General features: G+C 36.6%; 1 protein-coding gene across 4 annotated transcripts in view; it reads right to left on the bottom strand.

Annotated features, from left to right (window-relative positions):
• The window catches only part of LOC150106809 (transmembrane and coiled-coil domains protein 2-like), a 316,563-nt gene that overhangs the window by 118,204 nt on the left and 178,998 nt on the right, over positions 1-19,361 (bottom strand). For all 4 annotated transcript variants that reach the window (XM_090392723.1, XM_090392721.1, XM_090392720.1 and 1 more), the window contains one exon: positions 15,068-15,133. In XM_090392723.1, coding sequence (XP_090248849.1) covers positions 15,068-15,133 — 66 coding nt within the window. The remainder of the gene's footprint in view (positions 1-15,067; positions 15,134-19,361) is intronic.

Raw genomic sequence — 19,361 nt, forward strand, 5'->3', positions numbered from 1 at the left:
ACAGAAGGACAAAAAAAAAAAGAAGAGAAGAATGGACATCCTCTGGCAAGGAATATCAGTGCACAAAAGCACATTTGTAGCAAAAAGAATTATAGAGTACAGTTTTAAGTTAACATCTGTGGTTGTGGCAATAATTTGGAGTCTGCTCAAAAACAGAAGATGATTATATAAATGTACGGTGAAGAGAAAAGAGGACAACTCTATGACATGTTGACAGCAAAATCCAGTCTCCATGCCATGATGTGGATTTGAGAGTGCCTCTCTGCATAACATTACATGGCTGCTCTCATGACACAATCTGGTGATGCAGATAGCAGCAGTATTATGTGCCAGCTGATTGAGCAGCCACCTTTAACTTGGTACCACCAGGTTCAGTTCTATATAACATGTAGCATCTAGCCTGCAGAACTGTTTTACTGCTGCACTCTCAAATATGGGGTAAACTCTGTTGACAACAGTATGTATGGCATGTTCTAGAAGGGGTATCATATTAGAAGACTAGGGAGGGAGGATAAAGCAACAGAGAAATGATACAATGTTTGTTTGGAGATAAACATTGCATCAGCTACTTTTTCAGGTTCTCAATAAGCAAGACAGTAGCGTTTCACCAGATAATGATGATTATCTATCATTCCCCCAGAATCCCTATGAGGGAAAAAGACCACATTTCAAGAAGGTGAGGTTGAAATGACTGGGAACAAAAATATACAGTGGACATCACTGGTTCCACTTCCACTAAATTATTTTCAAGATATGAGCTTAAATTGATGCTTTTCATGCTTTTTTGTCTTCTTTTCAATACACCAATAAGTATTAGCATGTCATTATTTTATCTATTAGCATGCTATTATTTGACCTACTAGAAAATGAGGATGAAGGAGTGATGAATGCTCTAAGCTATATAGTACCGTACTCTAGTTAGTAATTATTATTAATTTTTAACCTCCATGGAGTCAACAGGCTCATTGTGGGAGGACCACTCAACCAGCAACTAGAGGTACCACCACCCCTTACCCGTAAATGTTAATGTACTTTTCATTATAGCAGCAATAATGAAATATTGCTGCAATAATGAAAAGTTATACAGTATGTAGCCTTACACGAGGGTTTTTGAAAAGTTTAGCAAAAAAAACAGGTTAAACACATTTTTTTGGAAAAAAATCACCTTTATTTCTCAACACAGTCTCCATCGAGGTCTATACATTTGGTCCAGCGAGTTTCCAATTTTTTCATCCCATCTAAAATAGAAGGATTTGTCAAATTGTGCAAAATAGTCATTGACAGCCTTGATGACTTCCTCATTCAAAGAAAATTTTTTCCCACCAAGCCAAATTTTTAAGTTTGGGAACAAGAAGTCACACAGGCCAAGTCTGGAGAATATAGTGGATGTGGAACCAATTCAAACCTCAATTTGTGCAATTTTGACACTGTGATGGGCAATGTGTGGGATGGTGCATTGTCTTGATGAAAGAGCACTTTTTGTGCACCAATCTTGGCAGTATTTTCTTCAGTTCTTCTTTTAAAGGGTCCAACAATGATGCATAATAGACTACTGTTATTGTCTTACCCTTTTCCAAATAGTCTATCATGATAATTCCTTGGAAATCCCAAAACAACAGTGGCCATCACCTTCCCGGATGACAAAATGTTGGCTTTTTTCAGTGGTCTTTCACCGGGCATTGTCCACTGACAATTTTGACTGCTGCTTGGACTGGTGTGTAGTGGTGGATCCAAGTTTCATCTACAGTCACTAATCGATGCAAAAATCTTGCGAATTGTGAATAAATATAGCCAAACACTGCATTGAAATGTTTTTTCACATGCATTTCTGATCGACAGTTAACAATCGCGGCACCCATCATGCACACAGCTTTTTCATGTGCAATTTTTTGTGCAGGATATTATACACCGGTTCAGTTGAAATTCCTACAATCTCAGAAATCTCACACACTTTCACTCAGCAGTCTTCCATAATGATATAATAGATTTTGTCAATCATTTCCTGCATAGTGACCTCAGTCGGGCTTCCGGAGCATGCTTCATCTTCGATGGACTTATGACTATGTTTAAACTCATTTATCCAAAAAGAAATAGTCTTTAATGCTGGTGCAGAGTTCCTATGAACTGCATCTAACTCGGCTTTGATCTGTGCAGCCATCCACTTCTTCAAATAAAGTGTTTTATTACTGCATGAAATTCGTTTTTCTCCATTTTTATGAAAAATGTGACCATGGACGTTTTAAACATTTGCCAAACGAGAACTATGTGCCGCACGTGGCTAAAATTTTGCCAAGGGTCATGAAAAAGATGATACGTGCCGACACCAGTATGAATGAATGAATTGTATCGCTGTCTATTGGAAATTTACCGAATTTTTCAAACAACCCTCGTATCTCTGTATCGCAAAGCTTAAGACCTTGCATTTATTAATATTAAAACTGCAACCCCACTCATTTGTCCAAGCTAAAAGTCTATTCAGATTTTCCTGTAAAGAATCAACATCAACACTACTCCTGATAATTCTACCTAATTTTGCATCATCAGTAAACATTTGCAGATCCCCAGTCAATCCGCATAAAATATCATTAACAAATAAGTAAAACGTAGAGGCCTCGAATAGAACTCCGAAGCACCCCACTGGTCACCTTCCTTTTCTGAGACATGGCTCTATTATACACAACTTGCTGATATCATTCAGAGAGCCAAATCTCTGATCCATCTAACCAATATACTATCTATTCCTATTCTCTTAGGCTTGTACATCCACTTATCATGTGGTAATCTATCAAATGGTTTCACAAAGTCCAAGAATATCACTGTATAATGATTCGCCCATATGAGTATGAGACTAATGCAGATAGTCAGGGAAACTAGATCATCAAAGGAGGGATGGGAAAAATGTGTGAGAAAGTTCAGCTATGGTATGCAAATGTCATAAAGATTTTAATGTCTTCATACATGGCTATGTATGTGGTTGAAGGGGTGGAAAAAATATGATTTAGGTTCGGATGATTTAAGTATGTCTGGAAGGGAAAAGAGAAAATTCTAGAACAAGACCAAATAGATTGCATATCTAATTATAAGAATAGGCTAGGTGGTAATTTATGTCTATACACAAATGCAAGGAGTATTAGAAACGAAGGGTTGAGTTCGTTGCTTTATTGAATACGATGTGGCCTAAGATTGTTGGCATTAGTGAAACCTGGCTATCAGAATCAGATATGGTAAGTGGGATTGAGTGTAATGGGCATACTATTTTTAGGAATGACAGAAGAGATAGGAGAGGAGGAGTGCTACTAATGATATCAGATGATTTAAGTTCAGTTAGAGTAGAAACACAATGATGGAAACAATGTCCCATGTAGCGGTGAGTATGAGTCTACCTGGTGTGAAGTGGAGGTTAACAAAATGAAATATATGGTGGGATGTTGCTACAGACCTGGCAGCTCAGTTGCAGGGAAAGAAGAAATGCATTGCCAAATTATCCTTATGGGTACCAAATGAATGATCATTATGGGTGACTTTAATTTTCCAAACATTGATTGGGTAGAAGAGAAATCTCATGATAAGAAAGAAGAGGAATTTATTGAATTGTTGAGATAACTTTGTTGATATCATTCTCGAGCAGCATGTGAAAGAAGGAACGTGAGGTCAAAGAGTGTTGGATTTGCTCATAGCATCAGAAGGGGTCTCTGTCAAGAATATGGCTATTTTACTGCCAGTTGGTGATAGTGATCATGCTGTACTTTATTGGGAAGTATCTAACTGTATTGATGTTTCGATTAAAACAGGTTACATACTGAACTACAAAGCTGAAAATTATGAACTTAGAAGAATACTATCTTTGGTCCCATAGTATCGGTTACTGAATGGGAAAAATGTCAGTAATACATCTTTGAAAAAGTGCTTAAATGAGACGGTACCTGAATGTATCCCTAGTGTTCGAAGAATAAATAGGTTGGGAGTGAAATGGATGTCCAACCTTATTAAGCAAGAAATCTACAAGAAGAAAATGATGTGGAAAGAATATCATGAGAATAAGAGTGAGAAGAGTTATGAAATATATAAAGCTCAGGCCAGAAAAGTAACGAGTATTCTGAGGAAAGCTAAATCGGAGTATGAAAAGAAATTAGGCATGCAAGCTAAAGGCAATCCGAAAGACTTTTATAAAATAAAATAAAAGAAAGAATGAATGTGGAAGAATAACTTTATTGAATGCAGATGGTACTTGAGTGTCGGAAGCTAATGAGATTGTTCAGTTAATGAGTGCTCACTTTGCTAAGATATATCAACCAGGTGTAACATGGTGCACAGTGCTACTGCTGCATTGGATGAAGAGTTAGAGGTCCATGAAAATGAGGTTGAAGAGCTGTTGCATAACCTGGATAAGAATTTGTCTATAGGGACACATGGAATATCAGTCTGTTTGCTAAAAGAATGTTCAGCCGAATTGGCTAGGCCTTTCACATGTTTGTATAACTTAAGTCTCAGCTCAGGAATGATACCACAGGAATGGAAGGAACGTATGATAGTTCCATTGTACAAGGATGGTGCAAAAACTGATGTGTCTAACTACCAACCTATCAGTATCTCTGGTGTGGTAGTTGGTAAGATCTTGCATACAGAAATGGGTAGACAAACATGCTATACTCTGCAAGGGAAAGATGGATTTATTAAAGGACGTTCATGTTTTAGCAATTTGCTCATATTTTACAACAATGTTACGGCCGAGTTGGATAAAGGGAATGGGTACACTATGATAATGTTGGAGATTTCTAGGGCATTTGATAGGATACCACACGAAAGGCTGTTGTATAAACTAGAGAATATGGGACTGGAATATAAACTCTTGACTTGGATCAGGGAATGGTTGACAGACAGATATCAAAAAGTGATATACAGTGGAAGTGAATCTGCCAGATTTAATGTGACCAGTGGTGTACCTCAGGGTTCAGTCCTTGGGCAATTATTGTTTAATTTATACATTAATGACATCAGGAAGAATCTAACATCAGATGTGCAATTGTTTGCCAATGATGTGAAGATAGACAGGGCAATTAGGGATGTTACTGATATTCAGCAATTACAAAATGATTTGAATAGACTGGAAATTTGGGCAACAAAAATAGCTGTCAATTTAATGTTAGTAAATGTAACATTATGAACTTTGGAGTGACTAGAGTTCCAGTGGCATATTATATCAGCAGAGTTATGCTACAAGAAACTGAAGAGACAAGGGATCTTGGTGTATTGGTGGATAAGTTCAAAGGTCACATAGCAAAAGTGGCAAATACAACTCAGGATAATTGCGATGTTGAAAACCTTGACATGTAAGAATAAGGAAGTCACTTTGCCTCTTTATAAGGCTTTGATAAGACCACATCTGGATTATTGCGTGTAGATTTGGTCTCCCGGAATCCAAGGAGGATAAAAAAAGCTGTGGAAAGGGTGCAAAGAAGAGCTGCAAAAATTATATCTGGATTATGGGATTTAGATTATGAGGCCAGATTGCAAGTATGTGGACTGCAGACTCTGGTTAACAGGAGAAAGAGGAGGCAATATGATAGATGTCTATAAACTTTTGAATGGGTGTTATAGGATATCAAATGAAGATGGGGAGACAACGCAGGTGCATCCATGGAAGTTAAATTTATTTACAGTCAAGAAAGGGGTAAGAGCTAGGTTTTTCTCCCAGAGAGCAGTAAGTGAACGGAATAATTTGCCGTTAGGGATATTGAGTGCATCTTGTGTGAATGAATTTAAGGGAGGGCATGTGTGTTTGGGTGATTTATAGCCTCCCTGGTCTCAGATAATAATAATAATATCCAACACATTCGTCACCTCATTGTGAAACATAAGCAGATTGCTAAAAACACGACCTGCCCTTCACAAACCCATGCTGACCATCATATCAAATCTTATATTGATCAACCTAATCCTGTATTCTATTTCAAACTAAATTTTCCAAAACTTGGATCACAACTGCAGATATACAGACCAATCTATAATTTTAAACTTGTTCTCAAACCACACTTGTGGAAAGGTATTATTTTGGCTTCTTTTCACTCCTTAGGTATCCCCCACTGCAAGACATTCATTAAATAACCAGGACAAGGGCACTGCTAACTCTTTTTCACATTCTTTAACAATTTGTGGTGATATGTCAACTAATCCCACAGCCTTATTAATATCTAACCCAAACAACACTTGATACAGATTCTTTCACCTTTAGTTATTCTAATTCTTGCTTCCCTTCCATGTTGCACAGCATTATTCACACCACTACAAATATACGCTGATGAAGTGTTTGTTAAATAATTCCAATATCATTTGCTATGGTTACTTTGCTACCATAACTATCCACCAGGATCAACCTCCCATAATTATTTCTCCTATTGTTTGCCACATAGCAGAAAAATTCTTGGATTAGCTCTGACCTAACTGGCCAATCTCCTCTCATATTCCACTTTTTCTTTTTTAACCATGCTTGTCATGTTTTTGGCCTGCACTTTATGTTCCTTATATTCTTCATGCATCTGTTCAATGCAAACTGTCTTGTACTCCATAACTTCTTTGGTAACACTGCTTCCTTGATTTCAGCATTCATTCATCGCATTCCTACTCTATTTATTTGCTTAACTCTTGGTATGCAGTTATTTATTATTTTTTTTTATGTTGAGCCCATATACGAGAGGTGGTTGGTAGATCAACCTATAGTACAGTGTATGGGTTTGGAAAAAAGGTGCTTGTTCACGTTAGATTTGAATGACTGTATATTATATTACTTAGGGAACATATCAAGGGGAAGACTGTTCCATACTATAGCAGTTGCAGGGATGAAGGAAGAGAAGAAACTGTGGTTTCAAGGTGCTCTGTGTAGGGATGTTGAGCAGCAGCTGCATATGTTCCAACAAACTTAGTACTAAGTGGGGGAATTATTGATGCTACTTTGGATGAACATTTTCCATGGAAATATTTGTAGAAAACACACAATGCAGAGGCCGATCGTCAATGCGAAAGTGGGGGGAGTGAGTTGGTAAGAGATGAGTCATTAATAAGTCTGATTTCCTTTGTATTGAGTCAAGCATTTTGAGGGAGCTTTTGGGGGCCCATCCCATATATGGGAGCAGTATTCAATGGTTGGGTGGATTTGTGATTTGTATAAGGTTAACAGCTGTTCAGGGGTGAAGTAACATCTGGAGCGAAAGAGAAATCCTAGTTTTTTAGAAGCTGAGGATGAAAGGATGCAATGGTTGTTATGTGTTTATGCCAGGAGAGGCTTGATGTCACGGTAATTCCAAGAAGAGAAATCTCAGATTGTCTGGACATTTGGGTGTTGTCAAAAATAATACTGGGAGAAAATGGTTCTGTTTTATGAGAAATGAGATAGTACTGGGTTTTATATGCACTGAAATTGACTAGGTTATGTGAACCCTATTGAAGGCCTGAACTGAGGGCAGTGGTGGTTGCTATTATGTAGATTGAGGTGAGTTGTGTGGAGTAAGGTTTATCAAAAGAAAGGGAGGAGTGCAATGTGCTGTCGTCTGAAAAACTGTGTATTCCATTGGAGGTAAGCTGAAGTAGGTCATTGATATATAGTAGGAAGAGGGTTGGTGAGAGGATAAGGAGCCATCCACCACCACACACAGTGTGCATCCAGACAGAAAGATGGCAATTCAACTACAGAGGTCTTGAGACAGACCAAATGATAGTAGTTTACTTAGTCTTTATGCCAGATCCAGTCAAAAGCTTTGGAGATATCAAGTGCAACCACTTGAGATTCACCAAACTTCTCCATGGCATTTGTCCACAAATGGGCGATATATGTGAGCAGATCTGTTGATCAGAAGCGATGGAATCCATACCAACAGTTGTTTATTAGGTGGGTGCCTTGAAGGTAGTATAGGAGTTGGGAATTGATGATTTTTGCCATTATTTTAGACAGGACTGAGGTGAGCAAGATAGGGTGGTAGTTGGATGGCAGTAACTTGTTGCCCTTCTTGGGAATGGGCTGAATATAGGCCAATGTCCAGGCTGTGAAATAGATACCAGTGGAGTAAGAAAGTATATATATATATATATATATACAGGTGACATAGGATAGGAGTAAGTTCTGGTGCACAAACTTTCAGGACGATTGTAGGAATGCCATCAGTGCCAAGAGACTTTGTGTCTAATTTGGACAGTATTTTTCTGATCTCTTCTTGGCAAAGGATATAGGGGCATTGTTGGGCATCTAGAATGGTTGGGAGACATTTACCATTATAAGTTATGCATGCATTGGAAGCAAAGTGCGAAGCCAAGAAATTGGCTTTTTCTGTGGGTGATGATGATGATGCAATAGAGCTATTTGGGTATGATAGGGGCAGAAGTTAGTGCAATAGTGTTGGGCAGAAGTTAGGACCAATTGCTTTGTCGAGATATCAAAAGGCTTGGCTGCCATTTAGACAGGCTGCTAATTTCCTGTTTTTTGCTCTTTGGAACTCTGTTCTGGAAGCATTGATTGTTTTTTTGCATTTATTTCGAGCTTGGTTATAAACTCTAGAGGAAAATGTGGTTCTTCATTTGTATACAGCCTTGGCACATCTTTTGGAGAACCAGGGTCTAGTTAGGGAATGGCTCCATGTTTTATTCCATGCCCATGAGGATTACTTTGGTTATGGATTTGGTGTATGTGTTTGGCTTGGAAGGTAGGAAACAATAGTCTAACCATGGGAATGAGCACAGAAGTTGCAGAGGCTGTCCCACTTGCCACTGTTATAATGTCAAACTCCTGTATGGGAGTGGCTGTGTAAGTGTTGTTGCATGGGGGGGGGGGAAGAGATGAGAACCAGGTTGTGGTCAGAACTTAGTGGGCTCTACATTCACTGTGTATTTGGATGAGTCATTGGTCAGGAGGAGATCTAGGATATTTGGAGAGTGGTTTGGGTTATCGGGTATTCTGGTTGGTGTCTGAACTAGTTGTGTAAAGTCATTGGTGATGACTGCAAGATCTGTACAGCTGGAGGAGGAAAGCCAGTTGGTGTTGTGGACATTAAAATCTCCTAGGAGAATGATTTCGTTGTTAGGAAAGTGTGACTGGAGAAAGTTAAATTTTTAAGGAGAGGAAATTGAAGAGCTCAGAGTGGTTGGTTGCATTAGGGGAGCAATAGAGACAGCATATGAATTTGACTGAGTTGGGTAGAGATATTTTTATCCAAAGAAGGTCAAAGTTGGGCGATTCTAGGTTGGGTGCTCTCTGGCAAAGTATGTCGGAGCAGATGTATGCACAGATGCCACCCTTGGGTTGAAAGGAGTTAAAGAGTGTGTAGTTTGGAAGGTTGAGGTGAATAGTGCTGGAAGAGATAAGATTTGAGTTTCTGCCAGAAAGCATAAGTGGGGTTTGGTAGACTGCAGGTGGTAGTGGACACTATTAAGGTTGGAGTTTAGGCCATGGATGTTGGTGGATTTGTAGGATTTTGTGAGTCATATGTTTGACTGCAGGGGTCTTGCACATTTCCTATGCAGTGCCCGCATACTGGTCACAATGGTGGCTGCTAGTGGCATCACTTGGTTTTTGCACCAAGTGATGCCACTAGCAATTTTTGACAACTGAAAAATGCCAAAATTGCCATTTTGACATTTTTCTGCAAGTTGCCTTTGAAGCTGACATCCTTGTTTTCTTTGTGCAAATGATAAATCTGGTTGAGCACGTATGTGCTATTGTGGACGTGTCTTTAAACTTGTTGATTGCTGTTATTAGTTTTGATGTGCTTGTCGGCATGTCGCAAATCACTTTTACGAGGTGTGGAAAGTTCATTCCATCGTTTCTTTTGTTTATGGGTCTGAAACAATGGCACCTGACGATATTTTTAGGATCAATGTTGCATTCTTCTGCTAATTTAATGATGTCTTCTTTCAGTGCTTTTCTGTTTTTTTTTTTTTTTTTGGAAAGTTCAAAATGATGGTGTTGAATTTTTTGTTTTTCGCTCCATCAAGTCATGCACCGTTGATGCTATTATTTCACGGAGTTCATTCGCAGGGAAGGGTGAACTTGCATTGTGGCGCTGATCATCAGTTGATTTGAGTTTGGTTTCTAGTGCTTGCATTTTGGAGGAAAGAATTTCATTTCATGCTGTTCAAGGTTTTCAAACCTCAGGAGGCACAGCGAACAGAAATAGGGCTGGTTGAAGTCGATATATATCTTGTGTGCCAAGTCGTTGATTTCTGCACAGGAAACATGTATCCAGTGGCAACAGATTTTGCATATTATACCTTTTTTTTTTTTTTATCGCTGATATCAATTTTGCAGCTGCGACATTTTATGGGTTTATCAGCAATCGACAGCGCTACACTGGCGAGACAAGGGGGGGTGCTTGTTTGTCGTTGGCTTATGTTGCCGCCATCTTTGCTTCACACAGTAGGCATAGCAGGCGCTAGCACGTGGCCGATTTTTAGATCGAAATATAACTGGTTTAATGCACTAAAAGTACTTACAGGTTGTGCTGTAGTTTTCTGCTCTGTAGTACTTGCTGTTAAGATTTCTCTTTGATGTTTAATTTGAAAGGGAAACTCTTGCAATAGCGAGTGTAGACCATCTTGATAGCAACTTTGCCACCTGTTGGTGGCAGTGTTGATACCTCATTCACAACCACATCTTGTGAGGATATCACCAAATCTAACACTGATAAACCTGGTGTTGCTTCCATCACATACTGCTTTAGATAGTTATCCCACAGAAACTCAAATGGAAAGGTTTATTGAAAGGTAACTGAAAGGTTTATCAGCAGAAGTGCTGTGTTAAATTAAATGTCCAGAACTTCCACAAGTAATAGCAAAATGTATGTTATTTTTCATTTAAACTCTTTTATTAACCAAACAAAAATTACTGAAACTATACAGTTTATTAAGCTGATATTTTGAAAGATTTAAACCAGCACCTTTTTGAGCACAAAACATGATCATCATCAATTTCCTGATATGTACTTTCAAAGATGTACAAGATACTGACAGTTCTATATGATTAATACAAAATAAGCATGCTATTTTATGTTAACTACATGATTAAATTTACATTATTGGTAACTCCTGCCAACAATTTTCCTTCAACTTAGTCTAAGTAATAGACTAAGTTGACTGAAAGAATCCATCTAAGTCTTTCTTGGCATAAAGCAAAACTAAGTTTGATATGTGCAATTTTAATATCAGGTTTAATTCCACTTTTGTTCATATCTACATAGATGATGAATAATGGTGAAGATACTGTGCACTTTTCTCTTACACGTGATATTATATCAAACTTCCTTCCCATATATCCTTCAATTATAAGCACTGACTTACAACTTGAATATAGCTTATATATTGCTCTGTATAAATATTTCATTTACCCTATATAATTGTAGCATTTTAAAAAGCTTTTCCCTGGGCACTTAGTCATAAGCATTTTCCAGATCTGCAAAACTTAAATAGAGATTCTTGTTATATTCCCATAATTTCTCAACAGTTTGTCATAAATTGAAAATTCATCGTGATGAAGGTTTGTTGCTGATACCATCATATTTGAAAAATAAGTTGGTAAAGATGAGGCAAGAGATGAAATGGATGCAGATTGAAATTAAGAGAATTCAAGATATATATGGAACAGTGAAAAAGAAGAAAACAAATGATATTGGTATGAAAGAGTAAAGAAAGACCTACAAGTGGCATTGCATGGGGATTAGATTATTAGAGGTGTGGTAAACAAGAAGTACAAAAGGTTTCTTTTCCTGGAGGGAAAATGAATAGAGTGATTGAGGCACTGGATATGAGAACTAAGTGGGAAAAAAAAAAAGAGTTGGTAGTGGTAATAGGGACAAATGACTTGACTGGGAACAAGGAACAAGTAAGATTGAATATCAGGAGATTGTTGCGGGGGATAAGATGACAGTGTGATAGGAAAGGTAGTCAGTGTGTTGTCAGGTATGAGATGAGGTAAACAGTAAGAATTATGAATGATATGTTAGCAGAAATGTGTGAGGAGAAAGAAGTGCAGTTTGTTAATGTGTGGAATGAGTTTGATGGACTAATTGAACTGTATAAGAGTGATGGACTGCATTTGAATGGTTTTAGTGTGAGTCATCTGGAGTGACTGCTGTTGATGCTGGAAGGGAGAGTAATGAGTGTAGAGAATGAATCTGAGCAAGTAAGAAGCTATGTGAAAGAGCAGGAGAGTAAAGAAGCAGACTGAAGTGATGCTTATGAATAGAGACGTGGGTAGCATAATTATAGAGAATGAGAAAACAAGTATGCTGGAAAAACAGGGAGACTCAGGATGGACAGCATGAGAAAAGTTGATGCTCCAAGAGGATTTGAATGTGTGTGTTTAGACAAAAAGGGAAGGATATACCCCTGGTATCTAGGGAAAACAGTGGATTGGAAGAAGGTTCTGTGAGGAGAAAAAGAAATGGCTAAAGTTAAGTATGGAGAATTCCCATCTACTAAGTGATATCAGTGAAACTTGTTATAGATCCAGGAATGAGCTGTTATGTTTGTATACAAATGCTAGAAGTATCAGGAACAAGGGAAATGAAATGGTCACATTGATTGAGTTTGTTTATCCAAAAATTGTTGGAATAAGTGAGACATGGTTGGATGGGATGACATCCTGAGAGGGAATAGAGATAAAAGGATATGATGTGTTTTGTGAAGATAGAAAGGGTAAAAAGGGGTGGGGGGGGATGCTATTAATGATACAGAAGGAGTTATGTCCATATTAGGTAGAGATACAAAAGGGAAATGGTGCCAGTAGTTTTGAAGCAGACATAGTGTGAGATAGAGGTGAACAGAATGAAATACTTGAATGTTGTTCTAAACCTGGTAATGTGGATGTTATTGACTGAACTGTATAATCAAATTAGCCAAGCAAATAACAAAAGGGTGATCATTATGGGCAATTTTAATTATGGCAATATAGACTGGGATGATAAGACAACATATGGAAGTAAAGAAAACGAGTTTTTTGAGTGTTTGAAGGACAACTATCTCAGGCAGTATGTAAGAGAGGGCACATGAGGATTGAAGGTCTTGGATTTGATCATTTATCAGAGGATGTTATTATAAATGAGATGTAAAATCACCCTCCAATTGGTAAAAGTGACCACGAAGTGATTACCTGAGTGGTTGCCAGACATGTGAGGATGTCTGTGAGGAAAGGAATATGTGAAACTACAAAGCTGGTGATTATGAGAAGCTCAGGAGACAGCTAGGAGCTGTAGCATAAAGTGAGGAGTTAGGTGGAATGTCTAAATGCATTCCAAAGATCAGAAGGTTAAATAAGGTAGGTGTGAAATGGATGAATGAAGAGATTAAGCATGCAATACAGAGGAAAAAAGCATTGTGGAGGCAACATGTTACAAGTTGGCTTTGACTCTCAAGTAACCCCAGCAAGATTTTTAAATTAGTTGGAATTAGTTTCATTTATGTTACTAATCAATTCCATGAGAAATACAAAAAACAGGCAAAGAGAGTGACTTGTTTGGTAAGGGTAGCAAAAGTGAAGTATGAACAGCAGTGAATCCAAAAAAACAAAAAATCCTAGGGAGTTCTTTTGACATGCAGCCAGCAAAAAATAAGAACGATTATAGGATGGCACTGATTGGAGAAAATGGGCAACTGCTGTGGATGATATAGTTGAGATATGTAATGAGCAGTTCATAAAGGTTTTTCATCCTTGTGCATATGACATCACAGAGAGTTTGCAGTGGATGAGGAGGAGTAGAAGCTGAATGAGTGAGATATAGGTATATGGAGAATTAAGCAAACTTGTTATTAATAAGACTGAAGGACTTGATATATCACTGAGTATTTTGAAGCAATATGCCAAGGAGCTAGCATTTGCCTTGATATATTTGTTCAATATGAGTCTTACACTGAGTTAAGTTCCAAGGAATGGAAGGAAGGCAAGATTGTACCACTTCATAAAGGAGGTGACAGAATTTAAGCATCAATTTATAGGCGGTTCTGTGTGTCAGGTGTTGTGGTTAAAGTGTTGGAAAGTCTGGCGAGAATCAATATCCAGAATTGGGTTAACAACAATGGTATAATCTCTCATGGATAGCACAGATTTGCTAAAGGGAGGTCATGTCTTCGTAATCTACTTACTTATCACAATAAGGTGACAGCAGCATTGGATGTGGGAAGTGGATACACAGTAAATATACTCAGACTTTGCAAAGGCTTTTGATAGATTATCACATAAGTTGATAGTCAAGCTAGTGCAGATGGGGTTGGATATTAGACTAGTGTATTGGATTTAAGGTTGGCTGTCTGATAGGTATCAACAATATGTATTGGGGGTGGGGCAATATTCCAGAAGAGGAAAGTCACTAGAGGTGTGCCTCAGGGCTGAGGCACACCTTCTTGTTCTAGATGTATTTTTGGTTTAAGGCAATAGAGAGTACAATTTTATAAGCTAAGTCACAAATTGCCATCACATAGTCATTTGTTCAGTATCCAGTGGATACTTACCAAAGGGGCTCACCATGTGAAGGTGAGGATTGTATATTAGATCAGAGGCTCCAGTCAGTTTTCTGCATTCCTTAAGGTGATGTGGAGCTCTCCTCTCAGTTATTTGGCTTTGACTCTCAAGTAACCCCAGCAAGATTTTTAAATTAATTCGAATTAGTTTCTTTTATGTTACAAGCTATGCTACTGGAGCATTGTATATATTATTACCAGTCATGTAAATGGTAATTATAAATATAAAATGCTTAAATAGCAGAATTTTGTAACATAAAAGAAACTAATTCCAACCATTTAAAAATATGATAAATAATATGATTTAGCAAGACAAGTGAAGGAAATTAATGGCATATATATTTTCATTTGTATCCTTCACAGTAAGGATGTTAATGAAAATTCCTGTACAAAAATAGTCAATGTTAAATATCATTATCTCCTTTAATCATTCTATAGCTGAAGCCCTCTGGCTCCAAACTCAATCTACCAACATACTACTTGGAGGTCACTGATTTTTCTACTAATAAACTGTTGCAACATGATCATTCTGAGTTCTAGCCATATTAATAAAATCAATTTACAGAAGCCTTACTCTGCTGCAGTATGGGTTGCTGCTGTAAGACCTGAAAGTCCACCTTTTATATTGCCTACTACACCACTGAAAGAAAAAAAAAAAAGAAAGGTATTACATGGTACAGTACAGAAGCAACACAAGGCAAATCTGATTATTAGATATAAAATAATAACCCACAATAAATGTTTACTTTTTTTGTTATTCTTTTTAAAAGACAAAATGCATTTAAACATTTTATTTAAACATTTTTTCTTTTTTTCAATTTTAAAATAAATAGCTTTTTATTATATCGTTTTCTTTAATGATATCAAGAATGAATATATAGTAAAAGATTACAGAATTACTGAATTGAGAAACTTAAATCCTTTATATTTCTTGTTTAATGTCTTATAACAAACATTTCTTTATGTCCTATTATAATATCCTATAATGTAATATCCGGAACTTTATATTTTTGATGAATATCAAAAATTATAAAGTGATTATAAAAAGGCATTATTTCTTTGTATCCTATATATAGTAAATAAGTGGATAGATAGAGTGAATGAATGCATATGGCACTGAACAGAGAAATGACAGGAAATGCAATGTGCTGCTGAGATTTCTTTGCATTTTATGGGAGGAAAAGATCATCTATTCCAAAAAGACAAACCCAAATCCGTCAATAACAAACAGTTAACTTAGTCTTTCTTGAAAAAGGCCTAAACCTTCATATTGTCTGAACTTACTGTTCAGGGGTGTTCAACTTGTTGATAGTGACCGACCGGTCGATTTTGGAGCGATTTTTGGTTGATCTCTTGTGTATTCCTCCTTACTTACAAATTTAATTAAAACTGAAAACATAATATTTGATTTATCATTATTTTGTATTATTTTTAATTCGCTTTAAGTGTATTGCTATTGTTTATTTATTTTTCGTTAAAATTGTCAAATCAGTAATTTTCTTATAAGTCTGGGTAAATGAATTAGGAGGTAGTTTCCGATATGTGTGGGTTTGTGGTATATTTTCATGGCTATTTTGTTTTTTCTGATTAATGTCAAGTTTAAGAAATTGATGGATTATTCTGTTTGGTTTCTATGGTGAATTTTAGTATGTTGCTATAACTGTTAAGGGACGCATGCAGGGTGGTGTCTGTTGGTTCTCCAATGCATAGAATATCGTCCACGTATCTGCCATAAAAGGTGATGCTCGGGGGGGGAGTAGGAGTGATTCTATGTGTTAGGAATAATTCCCCTAGTTGTCCCATGGGGAGTCCGAAAATTTGAATATACATGTTGTTATTGAACTTGAAGAAGTTTGCAAAGATTATTAGCTTGATTAAGTTTATAATATCATTAGGTGTTAATTTTGTTCGAGTGTGTGGTCTTCAATGAGTAGCGTATGTACAATGTCTAATGTTCTGGAAACATCCACGTTAGTGTATAATGAAGCAGCATCCAACGAAGTGAGGATGTCTTCATGGGATAGGGTTATGCTATTTATTTTTTGAAAAAGGTCATCCATATTTTTTATCATAGAGTTTGACATTGTAATTAATGGTTTTAGTAGTTTGGCTACGAATTTCGATAAAGGTGCTGTGGTGGAGGTGTTTTTGTAGGAGACTATTGGACATACTGGGTAGCCATCTTTGTGAATTTTGATCTGTCCGAAAAACAAGGGGTACATGTGGTGCGGGCTGTTGTGTTTTTCATTGTTATTTTCTCTATTTTGTTTTGATTTTTTAGGGCGTGTAGGATGTTGTTGATTTGTTTTATGAGGTTGGGGTGGGGTCAGTTTCATAAAACAAATAAACAACACCTTACACACCCTAAAAAATCAAAACAAGATAGACAAAACCACAATGAAAAACACACCCGCACCACATACTCCTTGTGCGTTTGGACAAATCAAAAACCACTAAGACTTACTTAATATGTCCAGTAGTCTCCTACAAAAACACCACCACAGCACATTTATCGAAATTCGTAGACAAACTACTCAAACCATTAATTACAACGTCAAACTCTATGATATAAAATACGGACAACTTTTTCAAAAAATGAATAGTATAACCCTATCCAATGAAGACATCCTCACTTCGTTGGATGCTGCTTCATTATACACTAACGTGGACGTTCCCAGAACATTAGACATCGTACATATGCTACTCATTGAAGACCACACCCTACACTCTCGAACAAAACTAACACCTAATGATATTATAAACTTAATCAAGCTAATAATCTTTGCAAACTTCTTCAAGTTCAATAACAACACATATATTCAAATTTTCAGACTTCCCATGAGCCAAAACATCAGCGGACAACTAGGGGAATTATTCCTACCACACATAGAATCACTCATACTCCCCCCCCAAACATCACCTTTTATGGCAGATACGTGAACGATATTCTATGCATTGGAGAACCAACAGACATCACCACCATGCAAGCATCCCTTAACAGTTACAGCAAAAGACTAAAATTCGAAAATATACCACAAACCCACGCATATCGGAAACTACCTGCATTTCTATATAATCATATATCATCATCATCATACGTATCAAGGATTTAGGCCTAGTATGGCCTGTTCCGGCCTTAGAAGCCATCGTCGAATCGTTTAAGAGGACGTCCTGGTTTTCTTTTTCCTAATGGCTTGTACTTTAAGGCTTGTTTTGGTAATCTTTCTGTTTTCATTCTTTGAACGTGTTCCATCCATCTATGTTTATATTTTTTAATTTATTCAATTACTGGTTCTTGGTTTAGTTCTTTCATAATATCTTCGTTTCTTTTGTGATCAAATAGGGTATACTTTGCAGTTTTTCTCATAAACTTCATTTCTGCTGTTGTTAATCTTTGTATGCCTTTTTGTTTTATTGTCCAGATTTCGCTTCCATACATTAAGACCGGTAGGGCTAATGTATTGTATACTTTTAGCCTGGTTTGTTTTTGAACTAGGTTTGGTTTAAATATAGAGTTAATTACTCCTGTTATTTTTAAATATTTTGCAATTTTTATGTTTATATCCTTTTCATTTTCATAAGTGATCATACATCCTAGGTAGTTAAATGACTTCACCTGTTCTAAGATCTTGATATCTAATACTATTTTAGTTCTTGCTGGATCTTGTCCTTTAAAGGCCATAGTTTTTGATTTTTCCGTTGATATTATCATACCATAATCTTTGGATATTTCATTTAGATTTAAAATAGCTTTCTGTAAGTTATCTTCAGAATTTGTAATTATTATTTGGTCGTCGGCAAAGAGGAGAGTGTTTAAGTTAACTGCAGGTGAAAGTTTAATTCCTTGATGTAATTTTTACTCCATTTTATTATTATTTCATTTAAGTAGATATTAAAAAGAGTTGCTGAGAGGGGACATCCCTGTCGGACCCCTTGGTTTATCTCTCTTGTATATGATAGCTCATGATTTAATCTTATTTGTATTTGATTATTTTCGTATATACTTGTGACAGCTTTTAGGATATTATTTGGTATTTGTCTTTCTTTTAATATGTTAAATAATATGTTTCTTTTAACTTTGTCAAATGCTTTTTCAAAGTCAATAAATGCAATATGTGTTTCTAAATTATATTCTCTTCTTTTCTCTATTATTAATTTTAGGCAGAAGGTTGGGTCTATACATGATCATCCTTTTCTAAATCCATTATGTACCTCTAGAATAAAGTTTTCGGAATATTTCATTAGTTTGTTATTTAAGATTCTGCTGTATATTTTGTAACATGAATTTAGTATACTGATACCTCTATAGTTTTTAGGGTCATCTCTATTATATAACCGATTTTTAACCGATTATATAATCATATATAATCGGTTAAAAAATCGGTCATCCTATCACAATTCATAAATGCTTACAAGTTTTTAACTAACCATAATTATTCTCAACACGGAAATAAAAAAACTAACACAGATTTTTAAAAATCGCAACTATCCCACACAACTAATAAATTATGCAAACAGGATAGCAAAAACCTGTCGAAACAACCAAACAACCAAAACAAATTTCCAACACAAAAAGTTATCAAATTGCTATACATCCAGAACACATACAAAGCCTACAAACCGGATTACACAACAAACCAAAAATTGGCTAACCTTCTAAAACCCACTAAATCACACACACACACAAAGAAATATTAGAACACCACAATGTAGTCTACAACTTTCCCTGCCAAAAAGACTGTGATATCACCTACATAGGTTCTACCATCAGGTCTTTATAGGCAAGACTACAAGAACACTTCCGTGACTGTAACATCCCTATTCCAGAATATTTAAACACTAAAAAACGCAACACCAAAAAGAAAAAT

This window comes from Typopeltis vanoorti, chromosome 5, assembly GCF_054136105.1.
Source record: "Typopeltis vanoorti isolate ZY-2024b chromosome 5, IOZ_Tvanoo_1.0, whole genome shotgun sequence".
Classification (NCBI taxonomy): domain Eukaryota; kingdom Metazoa; phylum Arthropoda; class Arachnida; order Uropygi; family Thelyphonidae; genus Typopeltis; species Typopeltis vanoorti.